Source organism: Hyla sarda, unplaced genomic scaffold (assembly GCF_029499605.1).
Source record: "Hyla sarda isolate aHylSar1 unplaced genomic scaffold, aHylSar1.hap1 scaffold_1614, whole genome shotgun sequence".
NCBI lineage: Eukaryota > Metazoa > Chordata > Amphibia > Anura > Hylidae > Hyla > Hyla sarda.
Window position 1 is genome coordinate 1 of NW_026608251.1, and position 23,098 is coordinate 23,098.

Here is a 23,098-nt window from a genome sequence, read left to right on the forward strand (position 1 = left end):
CTATGGGGGTCTTCTATCTGGTGGTCTGTCAGGACACATTCCACCACATGGAGGTCCTTAAACATTCTAACCACATGGAGCTCCCGACTATGGGCAGAGAGATGCTATTGGATACTCTATGGGGTCTTCTATCTGGTGGGCTGTCAGGACACAATTCTAACCACTTGGCGCTCCTCATGGGCAGAGAGATGCTATTGGATACTCTATGGGGGTCCTTCTATCTGGGTGGGGGCTGTCAGGACTACATTCCGACCCATGGAGGCTCTCATGGGCAGAGAAGATGCTACTTGGATACTCATGGGGGTCTTCTATCTGGTGGGCTGTCAGGTCACATTCTACCAACATGGAGGCTCCTCATTGGGCATGAGAGATGCTATTGGATACTCTATGGGGGTCTTCAATCTGGTGGGCTGTCAGGACACATTCTACCACATGAGGCTCCTCATGGGCAGAGAGATGCTATTGGATACTCTATGGGGGTCTTCTATCTGGTGGGCTGTCAGGACACATTCCTACCACATGGAGGCTCCTCATGGGCAGAGAGATGCTATTGGATACTCTATGGGGGCTTTCTATCTGGTGGGCTGTCAGGACAACATTCTACCACATGGAGGCTCCTCATGGCAGAGAGATTCTATTGGATACTCTATGGGGGTCTTCTATCTGGTGGGCTGTCAGGACACATGTCTACCACATGGAGGCTCCTCATGGGCAGAGAGATGCTATTGGATACTCTATGGGGGTCTTCTATCTGGTGGCTGTCAGGACACATTCTACCACATGGAGGCTCCCTTCATGGGCAAAGAGATGCTATTGGATACTCTATGGGGGTCTTCTATCTGGTGGGCTGTCAGGACACCATTCTACCACATGGAGGCTCCTCATGGCAGAGAGATGGTATTGGATACTCTATTGGTGGTCTTCTATCTGGTGGGCTGTCAGGACACATTCTACCACATGGAGGCTCCTCATGGGCAGAGAGATGCTACTTGGATACTCTATGGGGGTCTTCTATCTGGTGGGCTGTCAGGACACATTCTACCACCATGGAGGGCTCCTCATGGGCAGAGAGATGCTATTTGGATACTCTATGGGGGTCTTCTATCTGGTGGGCTGTCAGGACACATTCTACCACATGGAGGCTCCTCATGGGCAAAGAGATGCTATTGGATACTCTATGGGGGTCTTCTATCTGGTGGGCTGTCAGGACACATTCTATCACCACATGGAGGCTCCTCATGGGCAGAGAGATGGTATTGGATACTCTATGGAGGTCTTCTATCTGGTGGGCTGTCAGGACACATTTCTACCACATGGAGGCTCCTCATGGGCAGAGAGATGCTATTGGATACTCTATGGGGGTCTTCTATCTGGTGGGCTGTCAGGACACATTCTACCACATGGAGGCTCCTCATGGGCAGAGAGATGCTATTGGATACTCTATGGGGGTCTTCTATCTGGTGGGCTGTCAGGATACATTCTACCACATGGAGGCTCCTCATGGGCAGAGAGATGCTATTGGATACTCTATGGGGGTCTTCTATCTGGTGGGCTGTCAGGACACATTCTACCACATGGAGGCTCCTCATGGGCAGAGATGCTATTGGATACTCTATGAGGGTCTTCCATCTGGTGGGCTGTCAGGACACATTCTACCACATGGAGGCTCCTCATGGGCAGAGATGGTATTGGATACTCTATAGGGGTCTTCTATCAGGTGGGCTGTCAGGACACATTCTACCACATGGAGGCTCCTCATGGGCAGAGAGATTCTATTGGATACTCTATGGGGGTCTTCTATCTGGTGGGCTGTCAGGACACATTCTACCACATGGAGGGTCCTCATGGCCAGAGAGATGCTATTGGATACTCTATGGGGGTCTTCTATCTGGTGGGCTGTCAGGACACATTCTACCACATGGAGGCTCCTCATGGGCAAAGAGATGCTATTGGATACTCTATGGGGGTCTTCTATCTGGTGGGCTGTCAGGACACATTCTACCACATGGAGGCTCCTCATGGGCAGAGAGATGGTATTGGATACTCTATGGAGGTCTTCTATCTGGTGGGCTGTCAGGACACATTCTACCACATGGAGGCTCCTCATGGGCAGAGAGATGCTATTGGATACTCTATGGGGGTCTTCTATCTGGTGGGCTGTCAGGACACATTCTACCACATGGAGGCTCCTCATGGGCAGAGAGATGCTATTGGATACTCTATGGGGGTCTTCTATCTGGTGGGCTGTCAGGACACATTCTACCACATGGAGGCTCCTCATGGGCAAAGAGATGCTATTGGATACTCTATGGGGGTCTTCTATCTGGTGGGCTGTCAGGACACATTCTACCACATGGAGGCTCCTCATGGGCAGAGAGATGGTATTGGATACTCTATGGAGGTCTTCTATCTGGTGGGCTGTCAGGACACATTCTACCACATGGAGGCTCCTCATGGGCAGAGAGATGCTATTGGATACTCTATGGGGGTCTTCTATCTGGTGGGCTGTCAGGACACATTCTACCACATGGAGGCTCCTCATGGGCAGAGAGATGCTATTGGATACTCTGGAGCAGATGTGTTAGACTTCCACGTGGTCATCATCCACCTTTATCAGACACTACAGAGGAGACATCTTGGCCTTTGGCATTAGAGTTCTCCAAGGAGCTTTCATTGCTTTGAATGTCCCATTCATGAGCTGCCGGAGGACGACCAGGAAGGAGAGTTTACTGAAATTGTCATTTCCTGGAGTCCGTAGGCGGCACAATATTATCCCACAAAATAAACTTCTATTGCTGCATACATTCCGTCTTCTGGTGGTTTCTTGGTTATTTTATAACAGATCACCAGGTGTTGGGAATTATTGTGTTTTATCTGTTTACTCCTAGTTTACACCTTCTGTCCGAGCCAATGAGAATACTTTAATCCAACACCAACGGTCCCATTGGGTTATGGGTTTAATAATAAATTTTCCAATCCCCTTCTGGGAGGAGATCCTCCCTTCCGGGGAACAATACCCTACCTGTAACCCAATTAAAATGTAACTTTTATTCTTATTTCTTAAAAAGCATATCTGTGATAGTGAAACTTATATATGTTTAAAATGATCAGGAGAAACAGTGTGTCTTCTAGTATAAGCCCACTAGGTGGTGCTATAGCACTGGTGTAGGAGTTGTCCTATTTCTCACTGTGTGTGGTCAGTATCTCCACTCTACCATCACACAGTAACTCCACATCCTTGACACATACTGTGTTCCTGTCTAAAATCTTAATAAATTGCTCTAACGTTTCGTTAGAAAACTAACTTCTTCAGAGAGCTGCCTAATATGGCGTTCAGCGTGCGGCACTGCCTTTTATAACCCTGTATCGGTGCATCACTTTCGATGCCCCAAGTGAAGGGTTGGGATCCAATCAGGACGTGGTTGGCAGTCCGTGTGTTCCGGCCGCCATTCTCGCGCATTCCCCATCATCTTGTGATCCCGGGCATCTTCTTTTCGCTATTGCGCACGCGCATCCTCTCGCGCGTGCGCAGTGCTTTCTGTCCCGTTCTCAGTGGAACGCAAGCTCCGTCTCGTGACATGCAAGCCCCATCTCTATTCTCTATCGCGCATGCGTCCCTGATCGATCCCTTCTCTCAGTAAGAGTATTCTATCCTTCTATGACTATTCCTTCTATTCTTATTCTCTCTCTATATGGATATACTAGGTGGTCTGAGTTTTTTAAGGCTTTTTTCTTTTATTTCTTTTTTTCTCATTATGGGTTTCTTATGTACCATTTAGTCATTCCCAAGTATTATCACAGTAATTTTATAGATTTTATGTATTTTTATTATGTCTCATTTGGTCATTAGTTACAATGATTTTATAGGTTTATCTCATCTGGTCATTCTTCGTTTTCATTTTTTAAGTTTATTATATTATATCTTATATGGCCATTTTCTTAGCTGATATTATATTGATTTTTTATCTCTAATCTATATTATATTTTATTAATTAACATTATTTTATCTCCTATAGATGAACGATCCAGGTGCAAGTTTTCCAAATAAACCTCTCCCACCCATGGGTCCTCATCTTCTCCTAAGGTCATTCTTGTGTTCTTATCTGTTTTCATATTTGGGTGCCCCAGTATCGGTTTTGTATGTGGCAGATTTTTCCTCCAGGTATCTGGATTCTCCTGCATTCTCCTATTTTCACATCCGGATGCTAATATTAATTAAATACCAAAAGGGGGTCACATCCCTACAGTGGGGATATGTCACCCCCCCCTATATATATATCAGATCATGGTCATAACCTGTAATTTCTCTTGATATTCTCAGGCCACCCCAGTATATATCTATCTCCATATATTATCCTTTTCTTCTATAATAAAGGTAGTTGCCAGCACGTGAGAAAGTGTTCACAGATTCACAGAGTAATCTCTATATCATTTTGTTTCTCTCAATCTTTGTATACACAGGCATCTTCCTCTTTATTCAAGGAAAATCCTTCATTCAATCCTCCAGGCTTTTTGCTATTGAGGCGATAAATCCATTTCGCCTCCTCTTTGAGCAGAATCTGATTTATATCTCCTTTTCTTGGGCCAAACTCATATTTCTCTAGGCCCCAAAATTTTATCTCATCCAACTTATTACCATGTTTTGTTCTCATATGCCTCGCTATAGGGGTGTCTGTCCCTGTTCTAATTGTACTGATGTGTTTGCTGATACGTTTTCTCAACTCCTGTATAGTCTTTCCAACATATAGTTTGGGGCATGTACATCTTGCTACATATATTACTTTCCGGCTGCTGCAGTTTATGAATTTCCTTATATCGTATTTTCTTCCATCTTGTGGGTTAATAAAGTTTTTGGTTTTTACCATAAACTTACAGGAGGCGCAATGCCCACAAGGGTATGATCCCTGTGGGGGGTCCGGTAACCATGTCCCCGATCTTGACTCCTCTCTTCCTTCTCTATGGTGGCTATGAACAAGCAGGTCTCGTAAATTCTTCCCTCGTCTGTAGGTGATACTTGGTCTTTCTGTTAGCGTCTCATTCAAATCCGGGTCCGATTTAAGAATCCTCCAGTATTTTGTCAAAATTGTCTTGACTTTCGAAGCATAGGCATCGTAAGTGCCTATGCATCTGATAGTAGGTTTTCCAGTCGATACTCTTTTTGGTCCCAATATGATCGCGCGGTCACTTCGTTTTACCCTATTGTAGGCCCTTCTCATGCATCTCTTAGGATACCCTCTTGCGGTGAATCTCTCCATTAGATTTCCTTCTGGAAAGTACCATCCTCAGAGCAATTGCATTTTGCTCGTAGGTATTGATCCACTGGAATGCTTCGTTTCAGACTTGCCGGGTGCCAACTCTCCCAATGTAGAAAACTATTGGTCGAGGTTGGCTTCCTGTAAATATCAGTTTGGATCCGCTGGTTCCTATCTATATAGATAGTCAGGCCCAGAAAATTTATACTCCGTCCTCCAACCTCTGCCGTAAATTTCATGCCAATGTTATTGTTGTTGAGTTCATCTACAAATCTCCCGAACAAAGGCCCATCACCATCCCAAAAAATTAAAATATCACCTATGTATCTTCCCCAGAAAAGAATGTGCTCCATGTATTGTGAAAAAACCGTCACTAAAAACAATGGTGCTCTCCCACCACCCTAAAAATAAGTTAGCAAAAGACGGTGCACAGGCTGTCCCCATGGCGGTGCCCCTCGTCTGCCGATAGAGGACACCGCCAAAGAGAAAGTAATTGTGTGTTAAAATAAATTCAAGAAGTGTCAAGACTAGTTGATTGTGCCTATGAAAGTGTATACTCCGTGTGGAAAGAAAAGTGTTCACCGCTGTGATCCCTAGATCATGTGCTATATTGCTATAGAGGCTCTCTACATTGGGACTCATTAAGGTGTTCTTGTTCACTGTCAGATCATTTATTTTAAGAACAGTGTCTTTAGTGTCCTTTAAATGTGAGGGGAGGGAAGATACAAAGGGGGTAAGAATTTTGTCCACATACTGACTTATTTTCTACGTCAGATTATTATTGCCGGAATCTATAGGACGGCCTTTGACTGGGTTTGTTGATTTGTGTGTTTTTGGCAGGGCATAGAAAGTTGCTATTGTAGGGTGAGTATTAAGCAGAAAGGTATATTTGTCCTCTGACACTAGTTGTTCATCCTTTGCTGACTTAAGTAGGGCCTGTAATTGGCTCAGATATGGGCCTGTCGGATCTCTATCCAGAGGTTCATAGGTTCTTCTATCTTCTAATAATTTTAGGGCCATAAGGGTGTAATCCTTTTTGTCCATAAGGACAATATTGCCCCCCTTAACTGCGGGCTTTATGACAAGGTCTTCATTGTCTCTTATGTTCTTCAGGGCCTTTTGTTCTGCTAGTGTCAAGTTGGAATAGACTAGCCTTCTGTCCGGTCTAATGGATTTGATTTCCTCAGTGACTAGGTTGACAAACATCTCTATATTAGAGTATTGGTTAAAGGTAGGTGTTATTTTGGACCTCGGTTTGAAATCTGTGAAAGGTGCTTTTAGGTTTATCTCATCTCCCTCATTTTCAGAGAGGAGATCATATAGGGCCTCCAGAGCTACCGACTCCCTACTTCTTGAGGCAGCCCCCTCTCTATTATGCTCTTTATGCCATTTATGTAACGCTAGCTTACGTGCAAAGAGGTTTATGTCCTTCACCCACCCAAATTTATAAATTTTCTGTACCTGACTATCTATATAGATAGGAACCAGCGGATCCAAACTGATATTTACAAAAAGCCAACCTCGACCAATAGTTTTCTACATTGGGAGAGTTGGCACCCGGAAAGTCTGAAACAAAGCATTCCAGTGGATCAATACCTACGAGCAAAATGCAATTGCTCTGAGGATGGTACTTTCCAGAAGGAAATCTAATGGAGAGATTCACCGCAAGAGGGTATCCTAAGAGATGCATGAGAAGGGCCTACAATAGGGCAAAACGAAGTGACCGCGCGATCATATTGGGACCAAAAAGAGTATCGACTGGAAAACCTACTATCAGATGCATAGGCACTTACGATGCCTATGCTTCGAAAGTCAAGACAATTTTGACAAAATACTGGAGGATTCTTAAATCGGACCCGGATTTGAATGAGACGCTAACAGAAAGACCAAGTATCACCTACAGACGAGGGAAGAATTTACGAGACCTGCTTGTTCATTGCCACCATGGAGAAGGAAGAGAGGAGTCAAGATCGGGGACATGGTTACCGGACCCCCCACAGGGATCATACCCTTGTGGGCATTGCGCCTCCTGTAAGTTTATGGTAAAAATCAAAAACTTTATTAACCCACAAGATGGAAGAAAATACGATATTAGGAAGTTCATAAACTGCAGCAGCCGGAATGTAATATATGTAGCAAGATGTACATGCCCCAAACTATATGTTGGAAAGACTATACAGGAGTTGAGAAAACGTATCAGCAAACACATCAGTACAATTAGAACAGGGACAGATACCCCTATAGCGAGGCATATGAAAACAAAACATGGTAATAAGTTGGATGAGATAAAATTTTGGGGCCTATAGAAATATGAGTTTGGCCCAAGAAAAGGAGATATAAATCAGATTCTGCTCAAAGAGGAGGCGAAATGAATTTATCGCCTCAATAGCAAAAAGCCTGGAGGATTGAATGAAGGATTTTCCTTGAATAAAGAGGAAGATGCCTGTGTATACAAAGATTGAGAGAAACAAAATGATATAGAGATTACTCTGTGAATCTGTGAACACTTTCTCACGTGCTGGCAACTACCTTTATTATAGAAGAAAAGGATAATATATGGAGATAGATATATACTGGGGTGGCCTGAGAATATCAAGAGAAATTACAGGTTATGACCATGATCTGATATATATATAGGGGGGGTGACATATCCCCACTGTAGGGATGTGACCCCCTTTTGGTATTTAATTAATATTAGCATCCGGATGTGAAAATAGGAGAATGCAGGAGAATCCAGATACCTGGAGGAAAAATCTGCCACATACAAAACCGATACTGGGGCACCCAAATATGAAAACAGATAAGAACACAAGAATGACCTTAGGAGAAGATGAGGACCCATGGGTGGGAGAGGTTTATTTGGAAAACTTGCACCTGGATCGTTCATCTATAGGAGATAAAATAATGTTAATTAATAAAATATAATATAGATTAGAGATAAAAAATCAATATAATATCAGCTAAGAAAATGGCCATATAAGATATAATATAATAAACTTAAAAAATGAAAACGAAGAATGACCAGATGAGATAAACCTATAAAATCATTGTAACTAATGACCAAATGAGACATAATAAAAATACATAAAATCTATAAAATTACTGTAATAATACTTGGGAATGACTAAATGGTACATAAGAAACCCATAATGAGAAAAAAAGAAATAAAAGAAAAAAGCCTTAAAAACTCAGACCACCTAGTATATCCATATAGAGAGAGAATAAGAATAGAAGGAATAGTCATAGAAGGATAGAATACTCTTACTGAGAGAAGGGATCGATCAGGGACGCATGCGCGATAGAGAATAGAGATGGGGCTTGCATGTCACGAGACGGAGCTTGCGTTCCACTGAGAACGGGACAGAAAGCACTGCGCACGCGCGAGAGGATGCGCGTGCGCAATAGCGAAAAGAAGATGCCCGGGATCACAAGATGATGGGGAATGCGCGAGAATGGTGGCCGGAACACACGGACTGCCAACCACGTCCTGATTGGATCCCAACCCTTCACTTGGCGCATCGGAAGTGATGCACCGATACAGGGTTATAAAAGGCAGTGCCGCACGCTGAACGCCATATTAGGCAGCTCTCTGAAGAAGTTAGTTTTCTAACGAAACGTTAGAGCAATTTATTAAGATTTTAGACAGGAACACAGTATGTGTCAAGGATGTGGAGTTACTGTGTGATGGTAGAGTGGAGATACTGACCATGCACAGTGAGAAATAGGACAACTCCTACACCAGTGCTATAGCACCACCTAGTGGGCTTATACTAGAAGACACACTGTTTCTCCTGATCATTTTAAACATATATAAGTTTCACTATCACAGATATGCTTTTTAAGAAATAAGAATAAAAGTTACATTTTAATTGGGTTACAGGTAGGGTATTGTTCCCCGGAAGGGAGGATCTCCTCCCAGAAGGGGATTGGAAAACTTAATGAGAATACTTTAACCCATTACTGTGCTGCCTACAGACCACAGGAATCGAAAATGTCAGGAGATTAAATGTTCCACTTTTTTTTCAACCACAGAAAGTCTCCTCCTCCTTACACTGATGATCGGCCATGAAATCCGTCTCTTCTTCTTCTTCATCTATAACCTCAACCTTAATATCCATCAGATCTTCACCCTAAATACACAAGAACAAATCTAAGTTATGTTGGGTTATATCACTTTATGGCCATATTCTAGGGAGACTTTAGGGTCATCTACCTGATGGTTCTCTGGGACATTTCCCTCTGGACAGTCTTGGGAATCCAGAGGGCGGGGACACCTCTCGGGTGAATTTCTATCAATGACTCCAACTGTAGTGAACACACAGGGAATGAATACATCAGTGCTGCATAGATTTCTATGTTACTAGGTAGTGAGAGTGATATCTATATATACATGTCTCTTCTTACCTTGTGGTGTGAGGGGCCGGTGATCCTCCATCATGACTATGTCCTGGTACAGATCCTTGTGTCCTTCTACATACTCCCACTCCTCCATGGAGAAATAGACCGCCACATCCTGACACCTTATAGGAACCTGACACACAATGATACCGTCATCACCAGACCCCTCCATTACTGTATAATGTCCCAGCAGGGTCACCTCTCTAATCATCACCAGACCCCTCCATTACTGTATAATGTCCCAGCAGTGTCACCTCTCCAGTCATCACCAGACCCCTCCATTACTGTATAATGTCCCAGCAGTGTCACCTCTCCAGTCATCACCAGACCCCTCCATTACTGTATAATGTCCCAGCAGTGTCACCTCTCCAGTCATCACCAGACCCCTCCATTACTGTATAATGTCCCAGCAGTGTCACCTCTCTAATCATCACCAGACCCCTCCATTACTGTATAATGTCCCAGCAGTGTCACCTCTCCTGTCATCACCAGACCCCTCCATTACTGTATAATGTCCCAGCAGTGTCACCTCTCTAATCATCACCAGACCCCTCCATTACTGTATAATGTCCCAGCAGTGTCACCTCTCTAATCATCACCAGACCCCTCCATTACTGTATAATGTCCAGCAGTGTCACCTCTCCAGTCATTACCAGACCCCTCCATTACTGTATAATGTCCCAGCAGTGTCACCACTCCAGTCATCACCAGACCCCTCCATTACTGTATAATGTCCCAGCAGTGCCACCTCTCCAGTCATCACCAGACCCCTCCATTACTGTATAATGTCCCAGCAGTGTCACCTCTCTAATCATCACCAGACCTCTCCATTACTGTATAATGTCCAGCAGTGTCACCTCTCTAATCATCACCAGACTCCTCCATTACTATATAATGTCCCAGCAGTGTCACCTCTCCAGTCATCACCAGACCCCTCCATTACTGTATAATGTCCCAGCAGTGTCACCTCTCTAATCATCACCAGACCCCTCCATTACTGTATAATGTCCCAGCAGTGTCACCTCTCCAGTCATCACCAGACCCCTCCATTACTGTATAATGTCCCAGCAGTGTCACCTTTCTAATCATCACCAGACCCCTCCATTACTGTATAATGTCCAGCAGGGTCACCTCTCTAATCATCACCAGACCCCTCCATTACTGTATAATGTCCCAGCAGTGTCACCTCTCTAATCATCAGCAGACCCCTCCATTACTATATAATGTCCCAGCAGTGTCACCTCTCCAGACATCACCAGACCCCTCCATTACTTTATAATGTCCCAGCAGTGTCACCTCTCTAATCACCACCAGACCCCTCCATTACTGTATAATGTCCCAGCAGTGTCACCTCTCCAGTCATGAACAGACCCCTCCATTACCGTATAATGTAAAGCAGTGTCACCTCCCTAATCACCAGACCCCTTCATTACTGTATAATGTCCCAGCAGGGTCACCTCTCCAGTCATCACCAGACCCCTCCATTACTGTATAATGTCCCAGCGGTGTCACCTCTCTAATCATCACCAGACCCCTCCATTACTGTATAATATCCCAGCAGTGTCATCTCTCCAGTCATCACCAGACCCCTCCATTACTATATAATGTCCAGCAGTGTCACCTCTCTAATCATCACCAGACCCCTCTATTACTGTATAATGTCCCAGCAGTGTCACCTCTCCAGTCATGAACAGACCCCTCCATTACTGTATAATGTAAAGCAGTGTCGCCTCCCTAATCACCAGACCCCTTCATTACTGTATAATGTCCCAGCAGTGTCATCTCTCTAATCATCACCAGACCCCTCCATTACTGTATAATGTCCCAGCAGTGTCACCTCTCCAGTCATCACCAGACCCCTCCATTACTGTATAATGTCCAGCAGTGTCACCTCTCTAATCATCACCAGACCCCCTCCATTACTGTATAATGTCCAGCAGTGTCACCTCTCCAGTCATCACCAGACCCCTCCATTACTGTATAATGTCCAGCAGTGTCACCTCTCCAGTCATCACCAGACCCCCTCCATTACTGTATGATGTCCAGCAGTGTCACCTCTCCAGTCATCACCAGACCCCTCCATTACTGTATAATGTCCCAGCAGTGTCACCTCTCCAGTCATCACCAGACCCCTACATTACTATATAATGTCCAGCAGTGTCACCTCTCTAGTCATCACCAGATCCCTCCATTACTGTATAATGTCCCAGCAGTGTCACCTCTCTAGTCATCACCAGACCCCTCCATTACTGTATAATGTCCCAGCAGTGTCACCTCTCCAGTAAGACCCCTCCATTACTGTATAATGTCCCAGCAGTGTCACCTCTCTAATCATCACCAGACCCCTCCATTACTGTATAATGTCCCAGCAGTGTCACCTCTCCAGTCATCACCAGACCCCTCCATTACTGTATAATGTCCCAGCAGTGTCACCTCTCTAATCATCACCAGACCCCTCCATTACTGTATAACGTCCAGCAGTGTCACCTCTCCAGTCATCACCAGACCCCTCCATTACTGTATAATGTCCCAGCAGTGTCACCTCTCCAGTCATCATCAGATCCCTCCATTACTGTATAATGTCCCAGCAGTGTCACCTCTCCAGTCATCACCAGACCCCTCCATTACTGTATAATGTCCCAGCAGTGTCACCTCTCCAGTCATCACCAGACCCCTCCATTACTGTATAATGTCCCAGCAGTGTCACCTCTCCAGTCATTACCAGACCCCTCCATTACTGTATAATGTCCTAGCAGTGTCACCTCTCCAGTCATCACCAGACCCCTCCATTACTGTATAATGTCCCAGCAGTGTCACCTCTCTAATCATCACCAGACCCCTCCATTACTGTATAATGTCCCAGCAGTGTCACCTCTCCAGTCATCACCAGACCTCTCCATTACTGTATAATGTCCCAGCAGGGTCACCTCTCCAGTCATCACCAGACCCCTCCATTACTGTATAATGTCCAGCAGTGTCACCTCTCTAATCATCACCAGACCCCTCCATTACTGTATAATGTCCCAGCAGTGTCACCTCTCCAGTCATCACCAGACCCCTTCATTACTGTATAATGTCCCAGCAGTGTCACCTCTCCAGTCATCACCAGACCCCTCCATTACTGTATAATGTCCCAGCAGTGTCACCTCTCCAGTCATCACCAGACCTCTCCATTACTGTATAATGTCCAGCAGTGTCACCTCTCCAGTCATCACCAGACCCCTCCATTACTGTATAATGTCCAGCAGTGTCACCTCTCTAATCATCAACAGACCCCTCCATTACTGTATAATGTCCCAGCAGTGTCACCTCTCCAGTCATCACCAGACCCCTCCATTACTGTATAATGTCCCAGCAGTGTCACCTCTCCAGTCATCACCAGACTACTCCATTACTGTATAATGTCCAGCAGTGTCACCTCTCTAATCATCACCAGACCCCTCCATTACTGTATAATGTCCCAGCAGTGTCACCTCTCTAATCATCACCAGACCCCTCCATTACTATATAATGTCCCAGCAGTATCACCTCTCCAGTCATCACCAGACCCCTCCATTACTGTATAATGTCCCAGCAGTGTCACCTCTCTAATCATCACCAGACCCCTCCATTACTATATAATGTCCCAGCAGTGTCACCTCTCTAATCATCACCAGACCCCTCCATTACTGTATAATGTCCCAGCAGTGTCACCTCTCCAGTCATCACCAGACCCCTTCATTACTGTATAATGTCCCAGCAGTGTCACCTCTCTAATCATCACCAGACCCCTCCATTACTATATAATATACAGCAGTGTCACCTCTCCAGTCATCACCAGACCCCTCCATTACTGTATAATGTCTCAGCAGTGTCACCTCTCTAATCATCACCAGACCCCTCCATTACTGTATAATGTCCCAGCAGTGTCACCTCTCCAGTCATCACCAGACCCCTCCATTACTATATAATATCCAGCAGTGTCACCTCTCCAGTCATCACCAGACCCCTTCATTACTGTATAATGTCCAGCAGTGTCACCTCCCTAATCATCACCAGACCCCTTCATTACTGTATAATGTCCCAGCAGTGTCACCTCTCTAATCATCACCAGACCCCTTCATTACTATATAATATCCAGCAGTGTCACCTCTCCAGTCATCACCAGACCCCTCCATTACTGTATAATGTCCCAGCAGTGTCACCTCTCTAATCATCACCAGACCCCTCCATTACTGTATAATGTCCCAGCAGTGTCACCTCTCTAATCATCACCAGACCCCTCCATTACGGTATAATGTCCCAGCAGGGTCACCTCTCCAGTCATCACCAGACCCCTCCATTACTATATAATGTCCCAGCAGTGTCACCTCTCCAGTCATCACCAGACCCCTCCATTACTGTATAATGTCCAGCAGGGTCACCTCTCTAATCATCACCAGACCCCTCCATTACTGTATAATGTCCAGCAGTGTCACCTCTCCTGTCATCACCAGACCCCTCCATTACTGTATAATGTCCCAGCAGTGTCACCTCTCTAATCATCACCAGACCCCTCCATTACTGTATAATGTCCCAGCAGTGTCACCTCTCCAGTCATCACCAGACCCCTCCATTACTGTATAATGTCCAGCAGTGTCACCTCTCCTGTCATCACCAGACCCCTCCATTACTGTATAATGTCCAGCAGTGTCACCTCTCTAATCATCACCAGACCCCTCCATTACTGTATAATGTCCCAGCAGTGTCACCTCTCTAATCATCACCAGACCCCCTCCATTACTGTATAATGTCCCAGCAGTGTCACCTCTCTAATCATCACCAGACCCCTCCATTACTGTATAATGTCCCAGCAGTGTCACCTCTCTAATCATCACCAGACCCCCTCCATTACTGTATAATGTCCCAGCAGTGTCACCTCTCTAATCATCACCAGACCCCTCCATTACATGTCCCAGCAGTGTCACCTCTCTAATCATCACCAGACCCCTCCATTACTGTATAATGTCCCAGCAGTGTCACCTCTCCAGTCATCACCAGACCCCTCCATTACTGTATAATGTCCCAGCAGTGTCACCTCTCTAATCATCACCAGACTCCTCCATTACTGTATAATGTCCCAGCAGTGTCACCTCTCCTGTCATCACCAGACCCCTCCATTACTATATAATGTCCCAGCAGGGTCACCTCTCCAGTCATCACCAGACCCCTCCATTACTGTATAATGTCCCAGCAGTGTCACCTCTCCAGTCATCACCAGACCCCTCCATTACTGTATAATGTCCCAGCAGTCTCACCTCTCTAATCATCACCAGACCCCTCCATTACTATATAATGTCCCAGCAGTGTCACCTCTCTAATCATCACAAGACCCCTCCATTACTGTATAATGTCCCAGCAGTGTAACCTCTCTAATCATCACCAGACCCCTCCATTACTGTATAATGTCCAGCAGGGTCACCTCTCTAATCATCACCAGACGCCTCCATTACTGTATAATGTCCAGCAGTGTCACCTCTCATCACCAGACCCCTCCATTACTGTATAATGTCCCAGCAGTGTCACCTCTCATCACCAGACCCTTCCATTACTGTATAATGTCCAGCAGGGTCATCTCTCTAGTCATCACCAGACCCCTCCATTACTGTATAATGTCCCAGCAGTGTCACCTCTCTAATCATCACCAGACCCCTCCATTACTGTATAATGTCCCAGCAGTGTCACCTCTCTAATCATCACCAGACCCCTCCATTACTGTATAATGTCCCAGCAGTGTCACCTCTCCAGTCATCACCAGACCCCTCCATTACTGTATAATGTCCAGCAGGGTCACCTCTCTAGTCATCACCAGACCCCTCCATTACTGTATAATGTCCCAGCAGTGTCACCTCTCTAATCATCACCAGACCCCTCCATTACTGTATAATGTCCCAGCAGTGTCACCTCTCATCACCAGACCCCTCCATTACTGTATAATGTCCAGCAGGGTCACCTCTCCAGTCATCACCAGACCCCTCCATTACTGTATAATGTCCAGCAGGGTCACCTCTCTAGTAAGCAGCTCAGTGATCCTGTGGATGAGTTCTAGGATCTTCTCCTCATGTATCAGTGAGTGAGGTGGAGGCTCCGTGATGGGGCCCCGGGCCCTGCTCTGTCCTCCTGACTCATGGAGATGGCTGCTGGGGGCCACACACTCCCCCGATGTCTTCTTCACTATGGTATAATCCTGTGTATGGAGAGAGACACTAAATCCCTGGAGCAACAACCAGAAACCTCCTCCAATAACTTGTAATATAACAAGACTCAGGAAAGACATCCCGGCCCCTCGGGACTATTACACTTCTCCATAATCTCACTGCTCTTACAGGAAAGAATCCCTTCTATGTTGGGGTAGAAACCTTCTCTCCTCTAGATGTAGTAGATGCCTCCATGTTATAGTGTCATATAGATGTCATCTAATGGAAATGTCCTCCAGACCACACTCCTCCATCTGATCCTCCTGCTCCTCTCCTCCTCCATCTGATCCTCCTGCTCCTCCTCCATCTGATCCTCCTGCTCCTCTCCTCCTCCATCTGATCCTCCTGCTCCTCTCCTCCTCCTCCATCTGATCCTCCTGCTCCTCTCCTCCTCCTCCATCTGATCCTCCTGCTCCTCTCCTCCTCCATCTGATCCTCCTGCTCCTCTCCTCCTCCTTCATCTGATCCTCCTGCTCCTCTCCTCCTCCTCCATCTGATCCTCCCGCTCCTCCCGCTCCTCTCCTCCTGCTCCTCTCCATCTTCCACTCCTCTCCATCTCCTCTCCATCTGATCCTCCGGCTCCTCCTCCATCTGATCCTCCTGCTCCTCCTCCATCTGACCCACCTGCTCCTCTCCATCTGATCCTCCTGATCCTCTCCATCTGGTCCTCCTGCTCCTCTCCATCTGATCCTCCTGCTCCTCTCCATCTGATCCTCCTCCATCTGATCCTCCGGCTCCTCCTCCATCTGATCCTCCTGCTCCTCCTCCATCTGATCCTCCTGCTCCTCTCCTCCTCCGTCTGATCCTCCTGCTCCTCTTCTCCTCCGTCTGATCCTCCTGCTCCTCTCCTCCTCCTCCATCTGATCCTCCTGTTCCTCTCCTCCTCCATCTGATCCTCCTGCTCCTCTCCATCTGATCCTCCTGCTCCTCTCCATCTGATCCTCCTGCTCCTCTCCATCTGATCCTCCTCCTGCTCCTCTCCTCCTCCATCTGATCCTCCTGCTCCTCTCCATCTGATCCTCTCCTCCTCCGTCTGATCCTCCTGCTCCTCTCCGTCTGATCCTCTCCTCCTCCTGCTCCTCTCCATCTGATCCTCCTCCTCCTGCTCCTCTCCATCTGATCCTCCTGCTCCTCTCCGTCTGATCCTCCTGCTCCTCTCCATCTGATCCTCCTCCTGCTCCTCTCCTCCTCGGTATAACCTGCCTACTTCCCGTTCTCATTGCTCCTATAACATTCCTATTGGCCCATTGGTTCCCATGATCCCTGACTGATCATATTGGGACTGATCTTCCCGTTTTCTGGTTCTTTCCTTCACCTGGAAGGTCTGGGAGCTGTTATACAGGACACTGGATTCTTCCTATTATGGATTCCCCTTCCCTACAATAAAGATGATAGAAATGTAGATGGGTCACCTCACCTCTCCGGTCAGCAGGTGGAGGATCTCCAAGGTGAAGTGTAATATTCTCTTAGTCATCTCATTCCTGTCCTTCTCCATCCTTGGGGTCATTCAGGGGAAGAGGAGACAACTGGGGTGTATTAGTAATGGCGGATAACACTGGTTATATCCCATAGAGGACAATACAACCGCCAACACCGCTACAGCCGCAGTCACCGACATACATGTGTAATACAGTCATATGGGGCGGAGCTAACACTGCACCAACACAATGTAACGCAGCTCAGCAGTGACTGTCACATATATATATCTCTATCTCCTCTGTATACAAGGTCCAGAGAATAAGGAATCTCCAACACACACAGGACCTGCAGGCATCAGGAAGAGCACAGGACCTGTGTGATGTCACCATCATGTGACCTGTGTGAGGAGAGGAGGAAGGACCTGTGTGATGTCACCATCATGTGACCTGTGTGAGGAGAGAAGGAAGGACCTGTGTGATGTCACCATCATGTGACCTGTGTGAGGAGAGGAGGAAGGACCTGTGTGATGTCACCATCATGTGACCTGTGTGAGGAGAGGAGGAAGGACCTGTGTGATGTCACAATCATGTGACCTGTGTGAGGAGAGGAAGGACCTATGTGATGTCACAATCATGTGACCTGTGTGAGGAGAGGAGGAAGGACCTGCGTGATGTCACAATCATGTGATCAGTATGGGGGCGGAGCTCAGTAGGGGGAGGTGCTGGATTCTTTTCTTTGTCTAAACATTTATATCCAGAGAAATAATCATCATCTACAACATATAACAATAGTGATCTCTACAATACTGCCCCCTGTGGTCTCCACTAGTAACTGTGACCTCTACAATACTGCCCCCTGTGGTCTCCTCTAGTAACTGTGATCTCTGCAATACTGCCCCCTGTGGTCTCCTCTAGTAACTGTGATCTCTACAATACTGCCCCCTGTGGTCTCCTCTAGTAACTGTGATCTCTACAATACTGCCCCCTGTGGTCTCCACTAGTAACTGTGACCTCTGCAATACTGCCCCCTGTGGTCTCCTCTAGTAACTGTGATCTCTACAATACTGCCCCCTGTGGTCTTCTCTAGTAACTGTGATCTCTACAATACTGCCCCCTGTGGTCTCCACTAGTAACTGTGACCTCTACAATACTGCCCCCTGTGGTCTCCACTAGTAACTGTGACCTCTACAATACTGCCCCCTGTGGTCTCCTCTAGTAACTGTGACCTCTACAATACTTTCCCCTGTGGTCTCCTCTAGTAACTGTGATCTCTACAATACTGCCCCCTGTGGTCTCCTCTAGTAACTGTGATCTCTACAATACTTTCCCCTGTGGTCTCCTCTAGTAACTGTGATCTCTACAATACTGCCCCCTGTGGTCTCCTCTAGTAACTGTGATCTCTACAATACTGTCCCCTGTGGTCTCCTCTAGTAACTGTGATCTCTCCAATACTGCCCCCTGTGGTCTCCTCTAGTAACTGTGACCTCTACAATACTGCCCCCTGTGGTCTCCTCTAGTAACTGTGATCTCTACAATACTGCCCCCTGTGGTCTCCTCTAGTAACTGTGACCTCTCCAATACTGCCCCCTGTGGTCTCCTCTAGTAACTGTGATCTCTACAATACTGCCCCCCTGTGGTCTCCTCTAGTAACTGTGATCTCTACAATACTGCCCCCTGTGGTCTCCTCTAGTAACTGTGACCTCTATAATACTGCCCCCTGTGGTCTCCTCTAGTAACTGTGATCTCTACAATACTACCCCCTGTGGTCTCCTCTAGTAACTGTGATCTCTACAATACTGCCCCCTGTGGTCTCCTCTAGGAACTGTGATCTCTCCAATACTGCCCCTGTGGTCTCCTCTAGTAACTGTGATCTCTACAATACTGCCCCCTGAGGTCTCCTCTAGTAACTGTGATCTCTACAATACTGCCCCCTGTGGTCTCCTCTAGTAACTGTGATCTCTACAATACTGCCCCCTGTGGTCTCCTCTAGTAACTGTGATCTCTACAATACTGCCCCCTGTGGTCTCCTCTAGTAACTGTGATCTCTACAAAACTGCCCCCTGTGATCTCCTCTAGTAACTGTGATCTCTACAATACTGCCCCCTGTGGTCTCCTCTAGTAACTGTGACCTCTATAATACTGCCCCCTGTGGTCTCCTCTAGTAACTGTGATCTCTACAATACTGCCCCCCTGTGGTCTCCTCTAGTAACTGTGACCTCTACAATACTGCCCCCTATGGTCTCCACTAGTAACTGTGACCTCTACAATACTGCCCCCTGTGGTCTCCTCTAGTAACTGTGATCTCTACAATACTGCCCCCTGTGGTCTCCTCTAGTAACTGTGATCTCTACAATACTGCCAGCTGTGGTCTCCTCTAGTAACTGTGATCTCAGTATACCATATAAGTGATTATATATAGGACCATATAGTGGTAGATATAAGCTGTACACAGGATCTGTATGCCATATAAGAGATTATTTACAGGACCTTATGATAGTAGATCTCAGCTGTACGCAGGATCTGTATTCCATATAAGTGACTATATACAGGACCATATAGCAGTAGATATCAGCTGTACAGAGATCTGTATACCATATAAGTGATTATATACAGGACCATATAGTGGTATATCCCAGCTGTGCACAGGATCTGTATACCATATAAGTGATTATTTACCGTGCCCATATAGCAGTAGATACCAGCTGTACAGAGATCAGTATACCATATAAGTGATTATATATATAGGACCATATAGAGGTATAGGCGCTGAATATATCCTTCTCCACTGTATAGTATCATATAAACTAGTTCCTAATAGGAACAGGATTTGCAATAATCACTGGAAAGGATAATGGACCAATTGCCAGTGGTATTGGTTGTGTTTTTAACTTACCCTCTATTTTAATTCATAAGTGTAATAAAGGTTAAGTTTTATGGGTGAAGGACTAAAGAGGGATTAATGTGCCTTATGGGCACAACTGTTGATTGGTTCATATAGAGGTATATACCTGCTGTACACAGGATCTGTATACCATATAAGTGATTATATGCAGGACCATATAGAGCTATATACCTGCTGTACACAGGATCCGTATACCATATAAGTGATTATATGCAGGACCATATAGAGCTATATACCTGCTGTACACAGGATCTGTATACCATATAAGGGATTATATACAGGGCCATATGGCGGTAGATATCAGCTGTACACAGGATCTGTATACCATATAAGGGATTATATACAGGGCCATATGGCGGTAGATATCAGCTGTACACAGGATCTGTATAACATATAAGGGATTATATACAGGGCCATATGGCGGTAGATATCAGCTGTACACAGGATCTGTATACCATGTAAGGGATTATATACAGGGCCATATGGCGGTAGATATCAGCTGTACACAGGATCTGTATAACATATAAGGGATTATATACAGGGCAATATGGCAGTAGATATCAGCTGTACACAGGATCTGTATACCATATAAGGGATTATATACAGGGCCATATGGCGGTAGATATCAGCTGTACAGAGATCTGTACACCATATAAGTGATTATATACAGGACCATATAGAGCTATATACCTGCTATACACAGTATCTGTATACCATATAAGGGATTATATACAGGGTCATATGGCGGTAGATATCAGCTGTACACAGGATCTGTATACCATATAAGGGATTATATACAGGACCATATAGAGCTATATACCTGCTGTACACAGGATCTGTATACCATATAAGGGATTATATACAGGACCTTATAGAGCTATATACCTGCTGTACACAGGATCTGTATACCATATAAGGGATTATATACAGGGCCATATGGCGGTAGATATCAGCTGTACAGAGATCTGTATACAATATAAGGGATTATATACAGGACCATATAGAGCTATATACCTGCTGTACACAGGATCTGTATACCATATAAGGGATTATATACATGGTCATATGGCGGTAGATATCAGCTGTACAGAGATCTGTATACTATATAAGTGATTATGGTTACATCTAGGGACTCACAATGACGTCTTTTCTGATTGGCGGCGTCCTCTTTCCTTTTCTTCTCCGTCTTGATCAGACCGCCATGTCCATCTCTTCACATCTGAAGGACAAACATGTTAGACTCTGCATTTTTCCAGTGCCGTCCCTTCCTCTACACAATCTATAGGCCCACAAACTGTAATAATGCCCTCCTTGGTGTCCTGCACAGTAAGAGGGCAAGTAGGTAGGTAACTAGGTAGGTAAATCAGGAAACCAGATATGTAGGTAGGTGACCAGCCATGTACAGTGGGGATAAAGTATTTAGTCAGCCCCTAATTGTACAAGTTCTCCCCCTTATAGAGGTTGATTTCTCTGCCTTTTCAGCCCAGGCCTCTGTTAGCCAATAACCTTTAGGGTGAGTGGGCAAGTAGGTGGGGAGAGCGGTTTTAGGGTCAGTTTGGGGCTCACTCTCCCTGTCCTCCAGTCGGTCCCTAACAGTTATAACCTCAACTATGAGAGACAGAATGAGAAAAAATCCATAAAAACCCATTGTCTGATTTTTAACCCCTTAAGAGTTTTTCCATTTTAGCATTTTCGTTTTTTGCTCCTTGCATTTAAAAAATCATAACTCTTTCAATCTTTCACCTAAAAATCCATATGATGCTTATTTTTTGCGCCACCAATTCTACTTTGCAGTGACGTCAGTCATTTTACCCAAAAATCTATGGGGAAACGGAAAAAAAAATCAATGAGAGACAAAATTGAAAAAAAAAAACGCAGTTTTGTAACTTTTGGGGGCTTCCGTTTCTACGTAGTACATTTTTCGGTAAAAATGCCCCCTTCTCTTTATTCTGTAGGTCCATACGGTTATAATGATCCCCGACTTATATAGGTTGGAAAAAATCATAACTACATGCAGGAAAATGTATACGTTTAAAATTGTCATTTCTGACCCCTATAACTTTTTTATTTTTCCGTGTATGGGGCGGTATGAGGGCTCATTTTTTGCGCCGTGATCTGAAGTTTTTAGCGGTACCATTTTTGTATTGATAGGACTTATTGATCGTTTTTTCATGATATAAAAAGTGACCAAAAATGCACTATTTTGGACTTTGGAATTTTTTTGCGTGTACGCCATTGACCGAGCGGTTTAATTAACGATATATTTTTATAATTCGGACATTTCCGCACGCGGTGATACCATATATGTTTATTTTTATTGACACTGTTTTTTTTTTTTTATGGGAAAAGGGGGGTTATTCAAACTTTTAATAGGGGAGGGGTTAAATCATATTTATTCACTTTTTTTTTGCAGTGTTATATATAGGAGACTATAACACTGCACACACTGATCTCTTATACTGATCATTGTTATCCCATAGGAGACTATAACACTGCACACACTGATCTCTTATACTGATCATTGTTATCCCATAGGGAACTATAACACTGCACACACTGATCTCTTATACTGATCATTATTATCCCATAGGGACCTATAACACTGCACACACTGATCTCTTATACTGATCATTATTATCCCATAGGGACCTATAACACTGCACACACTGATCTCTTATACTGATCATTATTATCCCATAGGGACCTATAACACTGCACACACTGATCTCTTATACTGATCATTGTTATCCCATAGGGAACTATAACACTGCACACACTGATCTCTTATACTGATCATTATTATCCCATAGGGACCTATAACACTGCACACACTGATCTCTTATACTGATCATTGTTATCCCATAGGGACCTATAACACTGCACACACTGATCTCTTATACTGATCATTGTTAT

At 45.2% G+C, this 23,098-nt stretch overlaps 1 protein-coding gene across 1 annotated transcript; it reads right to left on the bottom strand.

Annotated features, from left to right (window-relative positions):
• Positions 1–9,193: 9,193 nt before the first annotated feature.
• On the bottom strand, positions 9,194–17,713 carry LOC130310996 (gastrula zinc finger protein XlCGF66.1-like). Its single transcript, XM_056552452.1, has 5 exons — positions 17,283–17,713; positions 15,676–15,855; positions 9,657–9,783; positions 9,466–9,557; positions 9,194–9,382 (listed from the first exon to the last, which is right to left on the bottom strand). The coding sequence occupies exons 1-5, from the start codon at positions 17,370–17,372 to the stop codon at positions 9,275–9,277; spliced, it is 597 nt and encodes a 198-aa protein (XP_056408427.1). The 5' UTR covers positions 17,373–17,713; the 3' UTR covers positions 9,194–9,274.
• Positions 17,714–23,098: the final 5,385 nt, after the last annotated feature.